This window comes from Heterodontus francisci, chromosome 12 (genome assembly GCF_036365525.1).
Source record: "Heterodontus francisci isolate sHetFra1 chromosome 12, sHetFra1.hap1, whole genome shotgun sequence".
In the NCBI taxonomy this organism is placed as follows: domain Eukaryota; kingdom Metazoa; phylum Chordata; class Chondrichthyes; order Heterodontiformes; family Heterodontidae; genus Heterodontus; species Heterodontus francisci.
In genome coordinates this window covers 109,024,491-109,043,562 of record NC_090382.1, presented here as the reverse complement: position 1 = coordinate 109,043,562, position 19,072 = coordinate 109,024,491, and the positions used below count along the sequence as shown (strand labels likewise).

The window sequence follows — 19,072 nt, the reverse complement described above, 5'->3', positions numbered from 1 at the left end:
GTAAATTGGCCGTTGTAAATTGCCCTTAGTGTGTAGGGAGGTGATAGGGAATATGGGATTACTGTAGGGTTAGTATAAATGGGTGGTTGTTGGTCGGCACAGACTCGGTGGGCCGAAGGGCCTGTTTCAGTGCTGTATCTCTAAATAAATAAAATAAAAAATAAAATTAGTCTCAGGATAAGAGGTCAACCGTTTCGAACTGAGAAAAGAAATTTCTTCACTCAGAGAGTTGTGAATCTTTGGAATTCTCTACCCCAGAGGGTTCTGGATACTCAGTCATTGAGTATATTCAAGACTGAGATCAAAAGGGAATAAAGGGATATGGGAATGGGGCAGGAGTTGAGGGTGAGGATCAGCCATCATCTTATTGAATGGTGCAGCAGGATCGAGGGGCCGAATGGCCTATTCCTGCTCCTATTTCTTGTGGAACCAGGCTCTAGTGCAGTCTGAAATGGATGTTAACTCCCGATTTGCACCCTGACAACTGGGACCCGACAAAGGTAGTAGGGCAATTCGATTTATGAAATAAAACAAAAGACATGGTCACTGCATCGTAAGTTTTTATTTACAACTCTCTTACAAGCCTGTTATTGGCAATGTTACACTGCTAAGCTGTGCCAGCCCACGGGTAATGGTGGCATGTTGGGCCACACTTGCACCCATTACAGGGTGTGAATGATAGTTCTGTTGCGCAACTGTTGCACATACTCCTTGGCCTGGTCAAAGCCGGTGGTCTTCTTCTCCACCGGGGGGCTTCCTTCCACCAGCTTGACAAAGTAGTGGCAGTAGACTCTGTCCATGATGCCAAACATCCCTCGGCCATGGTACCGAATCCTCTTCAGATACTGACCCTTACTCGAGAATGACTCAGCTGAAAGGGGGGAGAAGGAGCAGCAAATGAAATGAAGCCGCTGGGAAGATGCTCTACTTTGCCCCTCCCTCCCTCCCTCCAAATTCTGTGCCAGCCCGTGGCTCAGTGGGTAGTGCTCTTACCGGAGTCAAGAAATCATGAGTTCAAGTCCCCCTCCAGAGATTTGAGCACATAATCGAGGCTGACACTCCACTGTCGCACTCCAGAGTGCTAAACTGTCAGAGGGGCAGTACTGAGGGAAGGCCATGCTGTTGGAGGTGCTGTACGTTGGATGAGACACTAAACCGAGTCCTTGTCTGCCCTCGAGTGAGTGTAAAAGGGTGCCAGAGGATTACAGAGTGGCAAATGTGAAACCCTTATTCAAGAAAGGGTGTAAGGACAGTCCTAGCACTGCCAGGTCAGTGAAACATCAGTGGTGGATAAGATTTTAGAAACAAGAATCAGGGGGGAAAAAAAATCAAAAGGCACTTGGAGCAGTTTGAAATAATTAGCCAGTGCGGATTTGTAAAAGGCAGCTTGTTTTTGACTAACCTAATTGAATTTTTTGATGAAGGGAATGCGGTGGATGTTATCGATACAGATTTTTTTTTTTAAAACGAGTTTGACAAAGTATCACATAAAAGGCTAGTTAATAAAATGGAGGCTCATGGAATAGGAGGGTCAGTGTCAGCTTGGATAAAAAACTGGCTTAAGGACAGAAAACAGCGAGTCACGGTAAATGGATTATTTTAGACTGGAGGATGGTAGACAGTGATGTTGCCCAGTACTCAGTGCTGGGACCACTGCTATTTTATAATGCAAAATTTGCCGATGATACCAAACTTGGAGGTGTGGCAAACAGTGAGGATGATACCAATCAACTGCAACAGGACACAGATAGCCAATGTTTATAAAGCTCTGGTTAGGCCCCAACTGGAGTATTGTGTCCAGTTCTGCTCACCACACTTTAGGAAGGATGTGAGGGTCCTTGAGAGGGTGCAGAGGAGATTTACAAGAATAGTTCCAGCGATGAGGGATTTTAGTCACAAGGTCAGGTTGGAAAAGCTGGGTTTGTTTTCCTTGGAACAAAGAAGATTGAGGGGAGATCTGACAGAGGTGAACAAGATTGTGACAGGTTTAGATAAGATAGACAAAAAAAGGTACAAGAACTAGGGGACACAGATTTAAGTGTGTCAGCGTGTCTCAGTTGGTAGCACTCACGGGTTCAAGGCCCACTCCAGGACTCGAGCTTAAAAATCTGGGCTGACAATCCAGTGCAGTACTGAGGGAGTGCTGCACCGTCAGAGGTGCCATCTTTCAGATGAGGCATTAAACTGAGGTCCCATCTGTCCTCTTAAGTGGGCGTCAAAGATCCCACGGCACTATTTAGAAGAGGAGCAGGGGAGTTATCCCTGGTGTCCTGGGCAATATTTATCCATCAATCCACATCTGGTTATCACATGGCTGTTTGTGGAATCTTGCTGTGCGCAAATTGGCTGCCAAGTTTCCTTCATTACAAAGAACAAAGATAATTACAGCACAGGAACAGGCCCTTCGGCCCTCCAAGCCAGCGCCGATCCAGATCCTCTCTCTAAACATGTCGCCTATTTTCTACGTTCTGTATCTCTTTTCTTCCTGCCCATTCATGTATCTGTCTAGATACATCTTAAAAGACTCCATCGTACCCGCATCTACCACCTCCGCTGGCAATGCGTTCCAGGTGCCCACCACCCTCTGCGTAAAGAACTTTCCACGCATATCCCCCCTAAACTTTTCCCCTTTCACTTTGAACTCGTGTCCTCTAGTAATTGAAACCCCCACTCTGGGAAAAAGCCTCTTGCTATCCACCCTGTCTATACCTCTCATGATTTTGTACACCTCAATCAGGTCCCCCCTCAACCTCCGTCTTTCTAATGAAAATAATCCTAATCTACTCAACCTCTCTTCATAGCTAGCGCCCTCCATACCAGGCAACATCCTGGTGAACCTCCTCTGCACCCTCTCCAAAGCATCCACATCCTTTTGATAATGTGGCGACCAGAACTGTACGCAGTATTCCAAAAGTGGCCGAACCAAAGTCCTATACAACTGTAACATGACCTGCCAACTCTTGTACTCAATGCCCCGTCCGATGAAGGAAAGCATGCCGTATGCCTTCTTGACCACTCTATTTACCTGCGTTGCCACCTTCAGGGAACAGTGGACCTGAACACCCAAATCTCTCTGGACATCAATTTTCCCCAGGACTTTTCCATTTACTGTATAGTTCACTCTTGAATTGGATCTTCCAAAATGCATCACCTCGCATTTGCCCTGATTGAACTCCATCTGCCATTTCTCTGCCCAACTCTCCAATCTATCTATATTCTGCTGTATTCTCTGACAGTCCCCTTCACTATCTGCTACTCCACCAATCTTAGTGTCGTCTGCAAACTTGCTAATCAGTCCACCTATACTTTCCTCCAAATCATTAATGTATATCACAAACAACAGTGGTCCCAGCACGGATCCCTGTGGAACACCACTGGTCACACGTCTCCATTTTGAGAAACTCCCTTCTACTGCTACTCTCTGTCTCCTGTTGCCCAGCCAGTTCTTTATCCATCTAGCTAGTACACCTTGGACCCCAAGCGCCTTCACTTTCTCCATCAGCCTGCCATGGGGAACCTTATCAAACGCCTTACTGAAGTCCATGTATATGACATCGACAGCCCTTCCCTCATCAATCAACTTTGTCACTTCCTCAAAGAATTCTATTAAGTTGGTAAGACATGACCTTCCCTGCACAAAACCATGTTGCCTATCACTGATGAGCCCATTTTCTTCCAAATGGGAATAGATCCTATCCCTCAGTATCTTCTCCAGCAGCTTCCCTACCACTGACGTCAGGCTCACCGGTCTATAATTACCTGGATTATCCCTGCTACCCTTCTTAAACAAGGGGACAACATTAGCAATTCTCCAGTCCTCCGGGACCTCACCCGTGTTTAAGGATGCTGCAAAGATATCTGTTAAGGCCCCAGCTATTTCCTCTCTCGCTTCCCTCAGTAACCTGGGATAGATCCCATCCGGACCTGGGGACTTGTCCACCTTAATGCCCTTTAGAATACCCAACACTTCCTCCCTCCTTATGCCGACTTGACCTAGAGTAATCAAACATCTGTTCCTAACCTCAACATCCGTCATGTCCCTCTCCTCGGTGAATACCGATGCAAAGTGCTCGTTTAGAATCTCACCCATTTTCTCTGAGTCCAAGCATAACATTCCTCCTTTGTCCTTTAGTGGGCCAATCCTTTCTCTAGTTACCCTCTTTCTCCTTATATATGAATAAAAGGCTTTGGGATTTTCCTTAACCCTATTTGCTAAAGATATTTCATGACCCCTTTTAGCCCTCTTAATTCCTTGTTTCAGATTGGTCCCACATTCCCGATATTCTTTCAAAGCTTCGTCTTTCATCAGCCGCCTAGACCTTATGTATGCTTCCTTTTTCCTCTTAGCTAGTCTCACAATTTCACCTGTCATCCATGGTTCCCTAATCTTGCCATTTCTATCCCTCATTTTCACAGGAACATGTCTCTCCTGCACGCTAATCAACCTCTCTTTAAAAGCCTCCCACATATCACATGTGGATTTACCCTCAAACAGCTGCTCCCAATCTACATTTCCCAGCTCCTGCCGAATTTTGGTATAGTTGGCCTTCCCCCAATTTAGCACTCTCCCTTTTGGACCACTCTCGTCTTTGTCCATGAGTATTTTAAAGCTTACGGAATTGTGATCACTATTCCCAAAGTAGTCCCCTACTGAAACTTCAACAACCTGGCCGGGCTCATTCCCCAACACCAGGTCCAGTATGGCCCCTTCCCGAGTTGGACTATTTACATACTGCTCTAGAAAACCCTCCTGGATGCTCCTTACAAATTCTGCTCCATCTGGACCTCTAACACTAAGTGAATCCCAGTCAATGTTGGGAAAATTAGAATCTCCTATCACCACCACCCTGTTGCTCCTACATCTTTCCATAATCTGTTTACATATTTGTACCTCTATCTCACGCTCGCTGTTGGGAGGCCTGTAGTACAGCCCCAACATTGTTACCGCACCCTTCCTATTTCTGAGTTCTGTCCATATTGCCTCACTGCTCGAGTCCTCCATAGTGCCCTCCTTCAGCACAGCTGTGATATCCTCTTTGACCAGTAATGCAACTCCTCCACCCCTTTTACCTCCCTCTCTATCCCGCCTGAAGCATCGATATCCTGGGATATTTAGTTGCCAATCATGCCCTTCCCTCAACCAAGTACAACAGTGTCTACACTTCAAATTGGTTTAATTGTCTGTAAAGCACTTTGAGAAATCCTGTGTAAAGGCCTGTTTAGGTATACAATTGAAACCCAACCCGACTACTGGAAATTAATGACACTTACTCTTACTTCCCTTTCCCTCCCTGACCAAAAGGCAGCACTGCCACTGTGTCCGACCCGGCCCGACCGCCGGACCCGGAAGAGCAACCCGACACGTTGTCGGATTCGGCGGTCAGGTAGCCATGCTCTAATCCGGTGGTTGTGAAAAGCACTATATAAATGCAAGTCTTTTTTTTTCTTCAATCAACATCACGAGATAATCTGGTTAATTATTACATTGCTGTTAGTGGGAGCTTGCTGTGTGTAAATTTCCTACATTACAGCAGTGACTACACTTCAAAAAGTACTCAATTGACTTTAAAATGCTTTGGGATGTCCAGAAGTGCTGAAAGGTGTTGTATAAAGGCAAGTTCAGTAATCGCCAAAGGTTAGTATGCAGGTACAGCAAGTAATTAGGAAAGCTAATGGAATGTTATCGTTTATTGCGAGGGGACTTGAATGTAAAAGTAGGGAGGTTATGCTTCAGTTATACAGGGCATTGGTGAAATCACATCTGGAGTACTGTGTACAGTATTATTCTCCTTATTTAAGGAAGGATGTAAATGCGTTGGAAGCTGTTCAGAGAAGATTTACTAGACTAAATACCTGGAATGGGTGGGCTGTAGGTTGGACAGGCTAGGCTTGTATTTGCTGGAATTTAGAACAGTAAGAGGCAACTTGATTGAAACATACAAGACCCTAAGGGGTCTTGAAAGGGTGGATGTGGAAAGGATGCTTCCTCGAGGAAGAATCTAGAACTAGGGGTCACTGTTTAAAAAATAAGGGGTCGCCCAATTAGCCAGAGACGAGGAGGATTATTTTTTTCTCAGAGGGTTGTGAATCTTTGGAACGCTCTTCCTTAAAAGGCAGTGGAAGCAGAGTCTTTCAATATTTTTAAGGCAGAGGTAGATAGATTCTTGATAAGCAAGGGGGTGGAAGGTTATTGGCAGTATGCGGGAATGTGGAGTTGAGGTTGCAATCATATCAGTCATGACCTTATTGAAAAGTTGAGCAGGCTCGAGGGGCCGAGTGGCCTACTCGTGTTCCTTGTTCCTATGGTGACCATGAAACTACAGGATTGTGGTATCAACACATCTGATTCACTAATGTCCTTTAGGGAAGGAAATCTGCCATCCTTACCTGGTCCGGCCTACATGTCACTCCAGACCCACAGCAATGTGGTTGATTCTTAACTGTCCTCTGAAATGACTGAGCAAGCCACTCAGTTGTATCAAACCGCTACACCAAAGTATAAGAATCAAACCAAATGGACCATCCAGCACAGACCTAGCTATCAAAGTTAAATGCAACAAAGGCATCCCAACCTAGTCAACTCTGCAAAGTTCCCCTCGCTAACATCTAGGAACTTGTGCCAAAATTGGGAGAGTTGTCCCAAAGTGACAGCCTGACATAGACAGATTCACAAACTATACCTTATAACTAATGTCCCAGACACCACCATCATCATCCCTGGGTATGTCCTGTCCCACCGACAGGACAGACCCAGCAGAGGTGGCGACACAATGGTATACAGTCAAGAGGGAGTTGCCCTGGGAGTCCTCAACATTGACTCCTGGACCCAATGAAGTCTCATGGCATCAGGTCAAACATGAGCAAGGAAACTTCCTGCTGATTACCACTTACCGACCCCCCCACCCCTCAGGTGATGACTCAGTACTCCTCCATGTTGAACACCAATTGAAAGAAGCACTGAGGGTGGCAAGGGCACAAAATGTATTCTGGGTGGGGGACTTCAACGTCCATCACCAAGAGTGGCGCGGTAGCACCACTACTGACTGAGCTGGCCGAGTCTTCCATACAAACATACGAATTAGGAGCAGGAGTAGGCCATTCGGCCCCTCGAGCCTGCTCTGCCATTCAATAAGATCATGGCTGAACGGATTGTGGCCTCATCTCTAATTTCCTGTCCATTTGCTATAACCTTTCACTCCCTTGTCAATCAAGAATTTATCTAACGCAGCCTTAAATATATTCAATGACCCAGCCTCCAAAGAAAAAAATTCTCCTCATCTCCATCTTAAATGGGAGATCCCTTATTTTTAAACTGTGTCCCCTGGTTCTAGTCTCTCCCATAAGGGGAAACATCCTCTTCTCAGCATCCACCCTGTCAAGTCCCCTCAGGATCTTATATGCTTCAATCAGTTCACCTCTTATTCTCTTAAACTCCAATGGATACAGGCCCAACCTGTCCACCCTTTCCTCATATGATAATCCCTTCAACCCTGGAAATCATTCTGTGAACCTTCTCTGAACTGCATCTAATGCAATTATATTCTTTCTTAAGTAAGGAGACTAAAACTGTACACAGTATTCCAGACGTGGTCTCACCGACGCTCTTTACAACTGTAGCAAAACATCCCTACTTTTATATTCCATTTCCCTTGCAATAAACGATAACATTATATTTGCATTCCCAATCACTTGCTGGACCTGAAAATTAACTTTTTGTGATACATGTCCCAGGACACCCAGATCCCCCTTTACTGCAGAGTTCTGCAATCTCTCTCCATTTAAACAATATACTGCTTTTCTATTCTTGAAGGACATATCTGCAGATTGGGCCTGTGGCAGGTGGTGAGAGAACCAACACAAGGGAAAAACCTACTTGACCTCATCTTCACCAACCGAACTATAGCCGATGAATTTGTCCATGACAGTATTCACGACTGACCACTGCACAATTCCACCTTCACACTGAAGACACTCAGTTTGTGTGGTGTGGCACTTAACACCGTGCTAGATGGCATAGATTCGGAACAGATTTAGCAGCTCAAAACTGGGCATCCATGAGCTACTGTGGGCCATCCAGGACAAAGCAGCCCACCTGATTGGTAGCCCATCCATCACCTTAAACATTCACTCCCTCCGCCACCACAAAGTGGCAGCGATGTGCACCATCTACAAGCTGCAACTTGTCAAGGTTCCTTCCAAACCCGCGACCTCTATCATCTACAAGGACAAGGGCAGCAGATGCATGGGAACACCACCACCTGTAAGTTCCCCTCCAAGCCACACACCATTCTGACTTGGAACTATATCGCCGTTCCTTCATTGTCGCTGGGTCAAAATCCTGGAACTCTCTTCCTAACCGTACTGTGGGTGTATCCGCACAACATGGACTGCAGCGGTTCAAGGCGGCAGCTCATCACCACCTTCTCAATGGCAATTAGGGATGGGCAATAAATGCTGGCCTTGCCACCAATATGCACATGCCATGAATGAATGTGCAGTGTCTAAAAGATTATTTAATCCCTGGAGACTCCAAGGCAATCTGGGTTGTATTATCAACCCCTAATCCCCATCCGAATCCAAAGACAAAATGAAGACTAAAGCTTCCTCTGCCCAGCATACTGTTATGAGAGTTTCCATTTTTTTTGTTAAATTTTGAGAATGTGTTTTAAAACTGAAGGATTTCATAGATGCTGGAACCTTGGGTGACTTTTTTTTTTAAAAAAGGTCACAAGAAGGTTTGGGACTGAGTTTGACCTGTAAACAGTTACTGGAAGGCACCTGTTTTCAAGTAACCCAGCAGGAGTGGTTTTTGACAAAGAAGTGACAAGCCAAGATTTATGGCTGTCACGAGGTTTCCTTCCAGACAGTTTTGGTTTCGATTTGAACTGTTAAAAAAAGCCAGTTGCTGCTTGACCTGCCAAGAGAAGACAACGCATATCTCTCTCTCTCTTGAAAAGAAACCCTGTATTTCCAATGTGGCAGATTCCTATTTCCTCCTGCATTTGAAGGAACCCTGCATGTTGAAGGAACTTTGCATTGAATGTGTGGGAACTACAATCTTGTTGCTGCCTTTCTGCTGTAAGACCTACTTTTCAGCCTCTGTAGTTGCATCTCTTGGAAAGCCTACCCAAACTGATCATCAACATCGCCTGGAAAGAACTGTTCTGGGAAGATCCTATTGACAGTTGCCTATTTGTATTTGGAATGCCTAACCAACACAAAGGACATCTTTCCATACCTTCTTTTCAGCCTAAGTGTATTACCTTTCCTTCTATTTCCCTTCCCCCCACCCCCTTTCACCCGCCCCTGCACCCACCCCCCACCTAACTGGTGTGTGTGTATGTGTGAGAGGGCTAGGATAAATAAGGGGCTTTAATATTTCAATTGTTGTATATGTTTTACTTCATCATTGGTTTATAATAAACCGATAATTTTGTTTTTTATTGAAGAAACCTGATTGGTTTAGTCTGGGGAAAAATAGAGTCTATGATTGATTGTTTTGATAAGTGGGACAATTTAAATATATGTTGTGACCTGTGGAGAAGTGGGACTGAATTAACAGTGCACTCCTCCTGCCTCGGTCATAACAATACCCCAATCTTGCAAACAATGGCCACTACTGCACATCCACTTGCATTTATATAGCGCCTTTAACAGAGTAAAACATCCCAGAGCATTTCACAGGAACAATTATCAAACAAAGTTTGACCCTGAACCACATGAGATATTAGGACAGGTAAGCTTGGTCTAAGGGATACGTTTCAAGGAGTGTCTTAAAGCAGGAAAATGAGGTCGAGAGGTGGAGAGATTTAGGGAAGGAACTGCAGAGCTTAGGGCCCAGGCAGCTGAAGGGATGGCAATGAAAATCAGGATGCACAAAATGCCAGAATTGAAGGAGTTCCGATAACTCAGAGGGTTGTCGGACTGGAGGAGGTTACATAGATAGGCAGGGGCAAGGCCATGAAGGATCCAAATACAGGGAGGATAAGTTTAAAACGAAGGCTTTGCAGATGTAAACCTGCTGTTCAAGAAAAGGAGATCGAAAACAAGGAGCAATAGGCCAGTTAGCCTGACATCAATAGTACGGAGGGGACAATTTTAATATAATCTATGTGACACAAAACCGAGGGCATCAAGTTGAACACCAGTTTCACTCCCTGTCCAATTTTACTCTCCAACAAAGTCAACATGAAGGACGACCGGGCAGAGTGCTTAATCCGGGCTTCAATCTGACCTCCAGATTCCTACTGAGCAGTGAGGTTAAAATGACCCATCCCATTCCACCAGGACTCAGACTGAGCCACAGAGCCAGAAAGAAATTAGACTTTTATCCCTTCAAACCAGAGTTGAACGTGAACCCAAACTAAAGTCAAGCCCCAGGGTGAAAGGGGCAGGACAGTATCAGCCTGTAATGCTCTTTGGATCAAGCTTTACCTAAGTACAGATTTGATCTGTACTCCAGATTGTGGTTCCTCACTGCCATTTCTTGAGCTTCCAAAAGAACCTGAAACAGACAATAATCAGAAACACAGATTGAAGCACAACAAGCAGGCGAAACCCCCCACTGCAACAACATGTGGGGAAACCATAACTGAAGTACTACGCACAAAGTTTTGTTCTCCATATTTAAGAGAGGATATACTTGCATTGGAGGCAGTACAGTGAAGGTTCACTAGATTGGTCCCTGGGATGAGAGAGTTGTCCTATGATGAGAGGCTGAGTAAATTGGGTTTATATTCTCTGGAGTGTAGAGGAATGTGAGGCTTGACAGGGTAGACAATGAGAGATTGTTTCCTCTGGGTGGGGAATCTAGAACACGGGGGCACAGTCTCAGGATAGGGGGCCGATCATTTCAGACTGAGACAAGAAGAAATTACTGCATTTAAAAGGGTTGTGAATCTTTGGAATTCTTTATCCCAGAGGGTTGTGGATGCTCCATCATTGAATATATTTAAGGCGGGGACAGACAGATTTTTGAAATCTCAGAGAATCGAGGGATATGGGGAGCGGGCGGGAAAGTGGAATTGAAGCCCAAGATCAGCCATGACGGTATTGAATGGCGGAGCAGTCTCGAGGGCCGAATGGTCCACTCCTGCTGCTATTTCTTATGCTGTTAAAACAGTGAGATAGAGAGTGTGCAAAGAAAGAAACTTGAATTTATCCACCACCTTTCACAAACTCAGGACGTCCCAAAGTGCTTCACAGCCAATGAGGTCGATTTTGAAGTGTGGTCACTATTGGAATGTAGGAATGCAGCAGCCAATCTGTGCACAGCAAGCTCCCACAACAACAACAACTTGTATTTATATATCACTTTGAATATAGTGAAAACCTTCCAAGGCACTTGGCACTTTATAGGTGCAATTATCAAACAGAATCTGACACTGAGCTACATTGCGAGATATTAGGATCAAAAGCGTGGTCCAAGGGGTAGGTTTTAAAGGAATGTCTTAAAAGGAGGAGAAGAGAGAGGTAGAGAGGCGGAGAGGTTTAGGGAGGGAATTCCGGAGTTTAGGGCCAACTAATCTGAAGACACAGCCACCAACGGTGGAGTGAAGGAAATGGGGGTGTACAAGAGACAAGAGTTGGATGAGTGAAAGATCGCAAAGGGTAGTGGGGTTGCTGGAGGTTACAGAAACAGCAATGAAATAATGACAATATAACCTGGTGTTAGTTGAGGGTTAAATATTCACCAGATAACTGACAGAATTCCCCTGTTCTTCTTTGAATAGTGCTAGGGGATTTTTAGTATTCACCTGAGTGTAAAGATGGGGCCTTGAAGTAATGTCGCACCTGACAGATGGCACCTCTGACAGTGCAGCACTCCCTCAGTTCTGCACCCAGGGTAGCAGCCTGGATTTCGTGCTCAAGATTCTGGAATGGGACTTCAACCCACAACCTTGTGCCTTAGGCGCAAGAGTGCTGTCCAAAAACAAAGCTATTGCTCAGTAATAGTTCCCATAACTGAATGCAGAACTGATCCCAACAACTGCACTCTGAATCCCCTCAGCGTTCTTCCCTACCTTCCTCTCCTAATCACTCAAGTGTGCTGATTCCACAGGTACTGGCATCTCTCAAAGGAACATTAGAATGTGAGGAGGCCATTCAGCCCCTCAAACCTGTTCCGCCATTCAAGTGGATCATGGCTGATCTGATGATCACAAAAGCTCTAACTGACCGGGCAATTTCCAAACAGGGATGCAATGCAGTTCAGCTAGTTTCCAATTCAGCATGCCGAAATTGGAGTCAGCAGGGCATGAGTTCAAATCCCACTCCAAAGTCTCGTGCGCAAAATCCTGGCTGACCCTCCCAGTGCAGTACTGAGGGAGTGCTGCACTGCCAGAGGTGCTGTCTTTCGGATGCGATGCTAAACCGAAGCCCTGTCTGCACTCTCTAATTATAATCTGTTACGGCTTTTGTCCACCAGTATTGTGTTAAAAGGGCAATGTCACACGTGCAAGATCTTTGCCCTTTGAATATCAATCGAACATCTAGTGTTACAATTACAGATTTCAGATGAGTCTCTAATATGAGGGTCTGTCTACCCTCTCAGGTGGTTGGGAAAGATCGCATAGCATCTTTTTCTGAAGAAGAGCAGGGCAGGTCTCCCCAGTCTCCTGGGTCAATATTGATTCCTCAACCAGCATCACGAAAAAACAGATCATCTGGCAATTATGATATTGCAGTTTGTGGGAGCTTGCTGTGCGCAAATTGGCTGCTGTGTTTTGTACATTACAACATTTAAAAGAATTTCATTGGCCATAAAGCATTTTGGGACATCCTGAGATCACGAAAGGCGCTATTGGAATTCAAATGATTCATTTCTTCCTATGTGTAGAACATAGAACATTACAGCGCAGTACAGTCCCTTCGGCCCTCGATGTTGCGCCGACCTTTGAAACCATCTGACCTACACTATTCCATTTTCATCCATATGTCTATCCAATGACCACTTAAATGCCCTTAAAGCTGGCGAGTCTACTACTGTTGCAGGCAGGGCGTTCCACGCCCCTACTACTCTCTGAGTAAAGAAACTACCTCTGACATCTGTCCTATATCTATCACCCCTCAACTTAAAGCTATGTCCCCTCGTGTTTGCCATCACCATCCGAGGAAAAAGACTCTCACTATCCACCCTATCTAACCCTCTGATTATCTTATATGTCTCTATTAAGTCACCTCTCCTCCTCCTTCTCTCCAACGAAAACAACCTCAAGTCCCTCAGTCTTTCCTCATAAGACCTTCCCTCCATACCAGGCAACACCCTAGTAAATCTCCTCTGCACCCTTTCCAAAGCTTCCACATCCTTCCTATAATGCGGTGACCAGAACTGCACGCAATACTCCAGGTGCGGCCGCACCAGAGTTTTGTACAGCTGCAGCATGACCTCGTGGCTCCGAAACTCGATCCCCCTACTAATAAAAGCTAATACACCATATGCCTTCTTAACAGCTCTATTAACCTGGGTGGCAACTTTCAGGGATTTATGTACCTGGACACCAAGATCTCTCTGCTCATCTACACTACCAAGAATCTTCCCATTTGCCCAGTACTCTGCATTCCTGTTACTCCTTCCAAAGTGAATCACCTCACACTTTTCCGCATTAAACTCCATTTGCCATCTCTCAGCCCAGCTCTGCAGCCTATCTATGTCCCTCTGTAACCTACAACATCCTTCGGCACTATCCACAACTCCACCGACCTTCGTGTCATCCGCAAATTTACTAACCCACCCTTCTACATCCTCATCCAGGTCATTTATAAAAATGACAAACAGCAGTGGCCCCAAAACAGATCCTTGCGGTCCACCACTAGTAACTAAACTCCAGGATGAACATTTGCCATCAACCACCACCCTCTGTCTTCTTTCAGCTAGCCAATTTCTGATCCAAAGCACTAAATCACCTTCAATCCCATACTTCCGTATTTTCTGCAATAGCCTACCGTGGAGAACCTTATCAAACGCCTTACTGAAATCCATATGGACCACATCCACGGCTTTACCCTCATCCACCTGTTTGGTCACCTTCTCAAAAAACTCAATAAGGTTTGTGAGGCACAACCTACCCTTCACAAAACCGTGCTGACTATCTCTAATGAACTTATTCTTTTCAAGATGATTATAAATCCTATCTCTTATACCCTTACTCTCAACCCCCACCCGCACCCCCCACCCACCCCCCTTACTCTCAACCCCCACACCCCGCCTCACCCACATCCCCCCCCCCTTACTCTCTAATTACTATCGCTTAGTAATTAGCCCTCCAGCGAAGAGGGTAAATTTCACCAGTTATCTGGCCCACCCAGTCTTCAGGTGACTCTCTTACCTCCAACATAACCTTTGCTCCCTTTTTGTCATTGAACTGCAGCTGGGCAACAGCCTGGTCAAAGGTCATCCCTCTGATCTGCAACATGAATGGTATTGCTAAAATTCTTCACAGTTACAAGAATCTCCTGTAGCAACTCGCCAAGGCCTCTTAGACAGCACCTTCCAAACCCGTGACCTCTACCACCTAGGACAAGGGCAGCAGATGCACGGGACCACCACCAGCAGGTTCCCCTCTACATCACACATCATCCTGACGGAACTGGATTGCCGTTCCTTCACTGTCGCTGGCTCAAAATGCTGGAACTCCCTTCCTAACAGCACTGTGGGTGTACCTACTCCACATGGACTGCAGTAGTTCAAGAAGGCAGCTCACCACCACCTTCTCAAGGGCAATTAGGGATGGGCAACAAATGCCGACCTGGCCAGCGACACCCTCATCCTGAGAATAATTTTTAAAAAATCTAAGCTGGCCAAATAAAGACCGAAGGAAAGTTGGGATCAAGAAACCATCCTTCAAGGAATCAATGCCAGCACCGATCAAAGCTTGCTCTGCTACTTCCAATTGGGGAGGTGTCTCTCCCTCACCATCCTGAGATTCAGTATTTCTGGGATGGATTATCCCCAAAATGTGCCAACAATGGTGGACAGAAAAAGACCCTCTGCTCCATCCAGGCCATTTCCACAGAACTTACATTTTGGTCGGACTAGTAAGGAACTCCTTGGAAATTCTGTGCCTCAATGGGGCAGAGGAAGGGGGGGGGGGGGGGAAATCCAGCAGACACCCCGAAACACCCCCCCCCGCCTCACCCACGCCCGCACCCCACCCACCCCCCTTACTCTCAACCCCCACACCCCACCTCATCCACATCCCCCCCCCCCCCCCATTACTCTCAACCCCGACTCATTTCCCTGGGCCGGTGCTCGTTTTGCTCGCAGGACAGAATTTGCCGTTCGGGCTGAGGCAACAGTCGGGAGTTGCCAAGGCACCGAAAGGAGAAGGAGGAGCCACAGTTAAATGGGCAGCAGACAGGAAGACCTTTTTCTTTCTTTCTTGTTAAGCCTCTCCATGAGCCGAGTGGCCTTTAAAAAGAGGAGCCTGACTCCCGGGCTCTTTGTAAGGGAATTATTAGTGCAGGCTGTACTATCGTCCAGCTCCTCTTGGTCACCGGGCTCACCAGTGCCCATGGTGGTAAACAGCGAGACCAGGTAAGTGGCTAAAGCCCCCATCTCCATTGACAGGTGGACAGGTCTTGGGGAAACAGGGGTTCCCAATGTACCCGAGGTGGGGAGGGTGGAGAACGCCAGTCAGCAGCAGTAAGGGTGGGACTATGATGGGGAGACTCCCCACCAGATCCACCTTAATTTTCCGTCACTGAGCTGCTTGGTTTTGGGCCATGTAAAGGAGGAAACTCCAGGCCAAAACGCCCCAGAAACACAGGCTTACCTTTCACATTACATTATCACAACATCCAGAAAATAGCAGCTTACATTTACGCCAGGCAGGTTACCAAAATAACCAGAAAACATGGGCTTATCATTTACACTAGGCACATTACCAAAACAATAATCATGTTATTATTTATGCTACTTACATTACTAAAATAAACATAAATCATTTTCACCAGGTACATTACCACAATAATCTCAAAATACGTACTTACCATTTTTGCCAGATACCACATTTTGTCCTTGCTGTACTTGATCTGCCTCCTGCAGTGATAAACTTCCTGTTGAAGCAGAAAGGATCTTTTACAATCAAACCCTTTGCCCTCGGCACAGTACCCTGTCTGTGGCTGAGGTTATGGGACCACAGAGCTCACTCCTCCTGCTCTGTCAACAGGACTTTGGTGAAGGCCGACCGAGAAAGCATCAGACGGTGTTGCTCGAACCACAAGCCAACAACACCATCAGCCCTTCCAAACATGGGTTGTGTCGGGAGAAAGCATCCCAAGCGGTGGTGAGGCTACGGGTTAAAATATCACCCCAGGATCAAAGCCCATCTTGGGATTGAAACCAGTGATAAACAGCCAGCTGTAGAGAGGCACATTTGACAAACGTTAAAAGATCCTAACTCAGTGATTGGTTCGACCACACTCTGAGTTCTGTGAACAGTTCTGGTCTCCATATTAAAAAAAAAGGATATAGAGGCTCTGGAGAAAGTGCAAAAATGGATTTACTAGAATGACACCAGAAGCGAGAGGTTATACCGATCAGGAAAAACGGAACAGGTTGGTGCTCTTTTCTGCAGAAACGAGACGGCTGAGGGGGGTCTTTAAAATTATGAAAGTGTTTGATAGAGTAGATGTAGAGAAAATGTTTCCACTTGTGGGGAGACCTAAACTGGGGGGGGGTCATAAATATAAGATTGTCACTAATAAATCCAACAGGGAATTCAGGAGAAACTTCTTTACGCAGAGAGTGGTGAGAATGTGGAACTCACTATCACGGGGAATGATTGAGGTGACTTGCACAGGACGCATTTAAGGGGAAGCTAGACAGATACATAAGGGAGAAAGAAATTGAAGTATATGCTGATAAGGGCTGGAGGAGGCTTGTGTGGAGCATAAACGCCAGCATCGACAAGTCGGGCCGAATGGCCTGTTTTAGTGCTGTAAATTTGATGCAATTTAAGAACAGGCATAGCAGCGAGTGCAACTTACCACTGGTCTGCGAGGCTCATGTGGCAGCTGGGGTGGATAAACCACTCGGTTCTTCCTTTCCCAGGTTTTTGCAGATAGAGCAAGGCTGGTGTGTATGTGGGACTGTGGAATGAGGCTACATGATGCTAGCAATCTGTGGGGAGAAGAATGACAAAGTCACAGTGGAATACTGAGAGAAAGATACATATCCAATATGTTGGATTCACAGTTTCCCTCCCCACCACATTTTTGGTCCTGAAATTGAAATGCTGGCAGTCCTCCACTAACTTGCTCAAGTTTTCAATCTTCATTAGTGAGTATAGACTAGAGGAAGCCTTTGGCCTAGTGGAAGGTCAGAGGCTGGGAATCCTGTGGTGAGTAACTCACCTCCTGACTCCCCAAAGCATGTCCACCATCTACAAGGCACAAGTCAGGAGTGTGATGGAACACTCTCCACTTGCCTGGATGGGTGCAGCTCCAAGAACACTCAAGAAGCTCGACACCATCCAGGACAAAGTAGCCCGGTTGACTGGCACCCCATCCACAAACATTCACTCCCTCCATCAGCAATGCACAGTGGCAGCAGTGTGTACCATCTACAGGATGCACTGCAGCAACGCACCAAGGCTCCTTCGACAGCACCTTCCAAACCCACGACCTCTACCACCTAGAAGGACAAGGGCAGCAGATGCATGGGAACACCACCACATGCAAGTTCCCCTCCAAGCCACACACCATCCTTACTTGGAACTATATCACCGTTCCTTCACTGTCGCCTGGTCAAAATCCTGGAACTCCCTTCCTAACAGCACTGTGCGTGTACCTACCTCACAGGGACCTCAGCGGTTCAAGAAGGCAGTTCATCACCACCTTCTCAAGGGCAATTAGGGATGGGCAATAAATGCTGGCCTAGCCAGCGATGCTCACATCCCATAAACAAATAAAATAAAAGGGCCTGTGAATGACTTCAGGACATTTACTTCCTGCATACATTGGAACTCCAACTGCTGCCATCTTACGTCAGTCCTTGAAGAGCAAAGTACCTGCGCGTTTCAGAATCATAGAAAGCTTAAGGCACAGAAAGAGGCCACTCAACCCATCATGTCTGTGCTGGCCGAAAAACAATCCACCCATTCTAATCCCACCTTCCAACATTTGGTCCGTAGCCCTGCTGATTACGGCACCTTAGGTGCATATCCAGACTCCTGTTGAATAAGTTGAGGGTCTCTGCTTCAACTACCCCTTCAGGCAGTGAGTGCCAGACCATCACCACACTCTGGGTGAAAAAGGTTTTCCTCATCTCCTCTCCAATTTTTCTACCGATCTCTTTAAATCCATGCCCCCTCATCACTGACCTCTTTGCTAAGGTGAATAGACCCTTCACCTCCACTCTATCCAGGCCCCTCAAAATTTTGTACATTTCAATCAGATCTCCCCTCAGCCTTCTCTGTTCCAAGGCAAACAACCCCAGCCTAGCCAATCTTTCCTCAGAGCTGCACTTTTCCAGTCCTGGCAACATCCTCGTAAATCTCCTCTGTACCCTCTCTAGTGCCATTACATCCTTTCTGTATTGAGGTGACCAGAACTGCATACAGTACTCAAGCTGTGGCCTAACCAATGAGTTATACAGTTCCAGCACAACCTCCCTGCTCTTATATTCTATACCTCAGCTAACAAAGGAAAGGATTCCATATGCCTTCTTAATCACCTTATAGACCTGTCCTGCTACCTTCAGGGATCTGTGGACATTCACTCCAAGGATCCTCACTTCCTCTACACTTCTCAGTATTTTCCCATTAATCGTGTATTCCTTTGCCTTGTTTGACCTCCCCAAATGCATCACCTCACACTTCTCCGGGTTGAATTCCATTTGCTACTTTTCTGCCCATCTGACCAGACCATCAATATCTTCCTGCAGCCTACAGCTATCCTAGAGTCATAGAGTTATATAGCACAGAAAAAGGCCCTTCAGTCCATCTTGTCCGTGCCCGCCATCAAGCACCTAACTATCCTAATCCCATTTTCCAGCACTCGACCCGTAGCCTTGTATGCTATGGTGTTTCAATGGCTCATTCTAATACTGCTTAAATGTTGCGAGGGTTCC

General features: G+C 46.1%; 1 protein-coding gene across 1 annotated transcript; it reads right to left on the bottom strand.

Annotated features, from left to right (window-relative positions):
- Positions 1–543: 543 nt before the first annotated feature.
- Positions 544–17,072, bottom strand: mrpl22 (mitochondrial ribosomal protein L22). The gene is made up of 5 exons (XM_068043055.1): positions 16,990–17,072; positions 15,991–16,056; positions 14,328–14,405; positions 10,435–10,504; positions 544–871 (listed from the first exon to the last, which is right to left on the bottom strand). The coding sequence occupies exons 2-5, from the start codon at positions 16,009–16,011 to the stop codon at positions 663–665; spliced, it is 378 nt and encodes a 125-aa protein (XP_067899156.1). The 5' UTR covers positions 16,012–16,056; positions 16,990–17,072; the 3' UTR covers positions 544–662.
- Positions 17,073–19,072: the final 2,000 nt, after the last annotated feature.

Bases quoted from the DNA above. Each gene is read 5' to 3' on its own strand.
- mrpl22 (XM_068043055.1), bottom strand. From the start codon at position 16,011: ATGTGGTATCTGGCAAAAATG. The intron at 14,406-15,990 runs GTAAGTACGTAT...TTCATGTTGCAG, and splicing joins TGTGGTATCTGGCAAAAATG to ATCAGAGGGATGACCTTTGA. The intron at 872-10,434 runs GTAAAGCTTGAT...CCCCCCTTTCAG, and splicing joins CAGATCAAATCTGTACTTAG to CTGAGTCATTCTCGAGTAAG.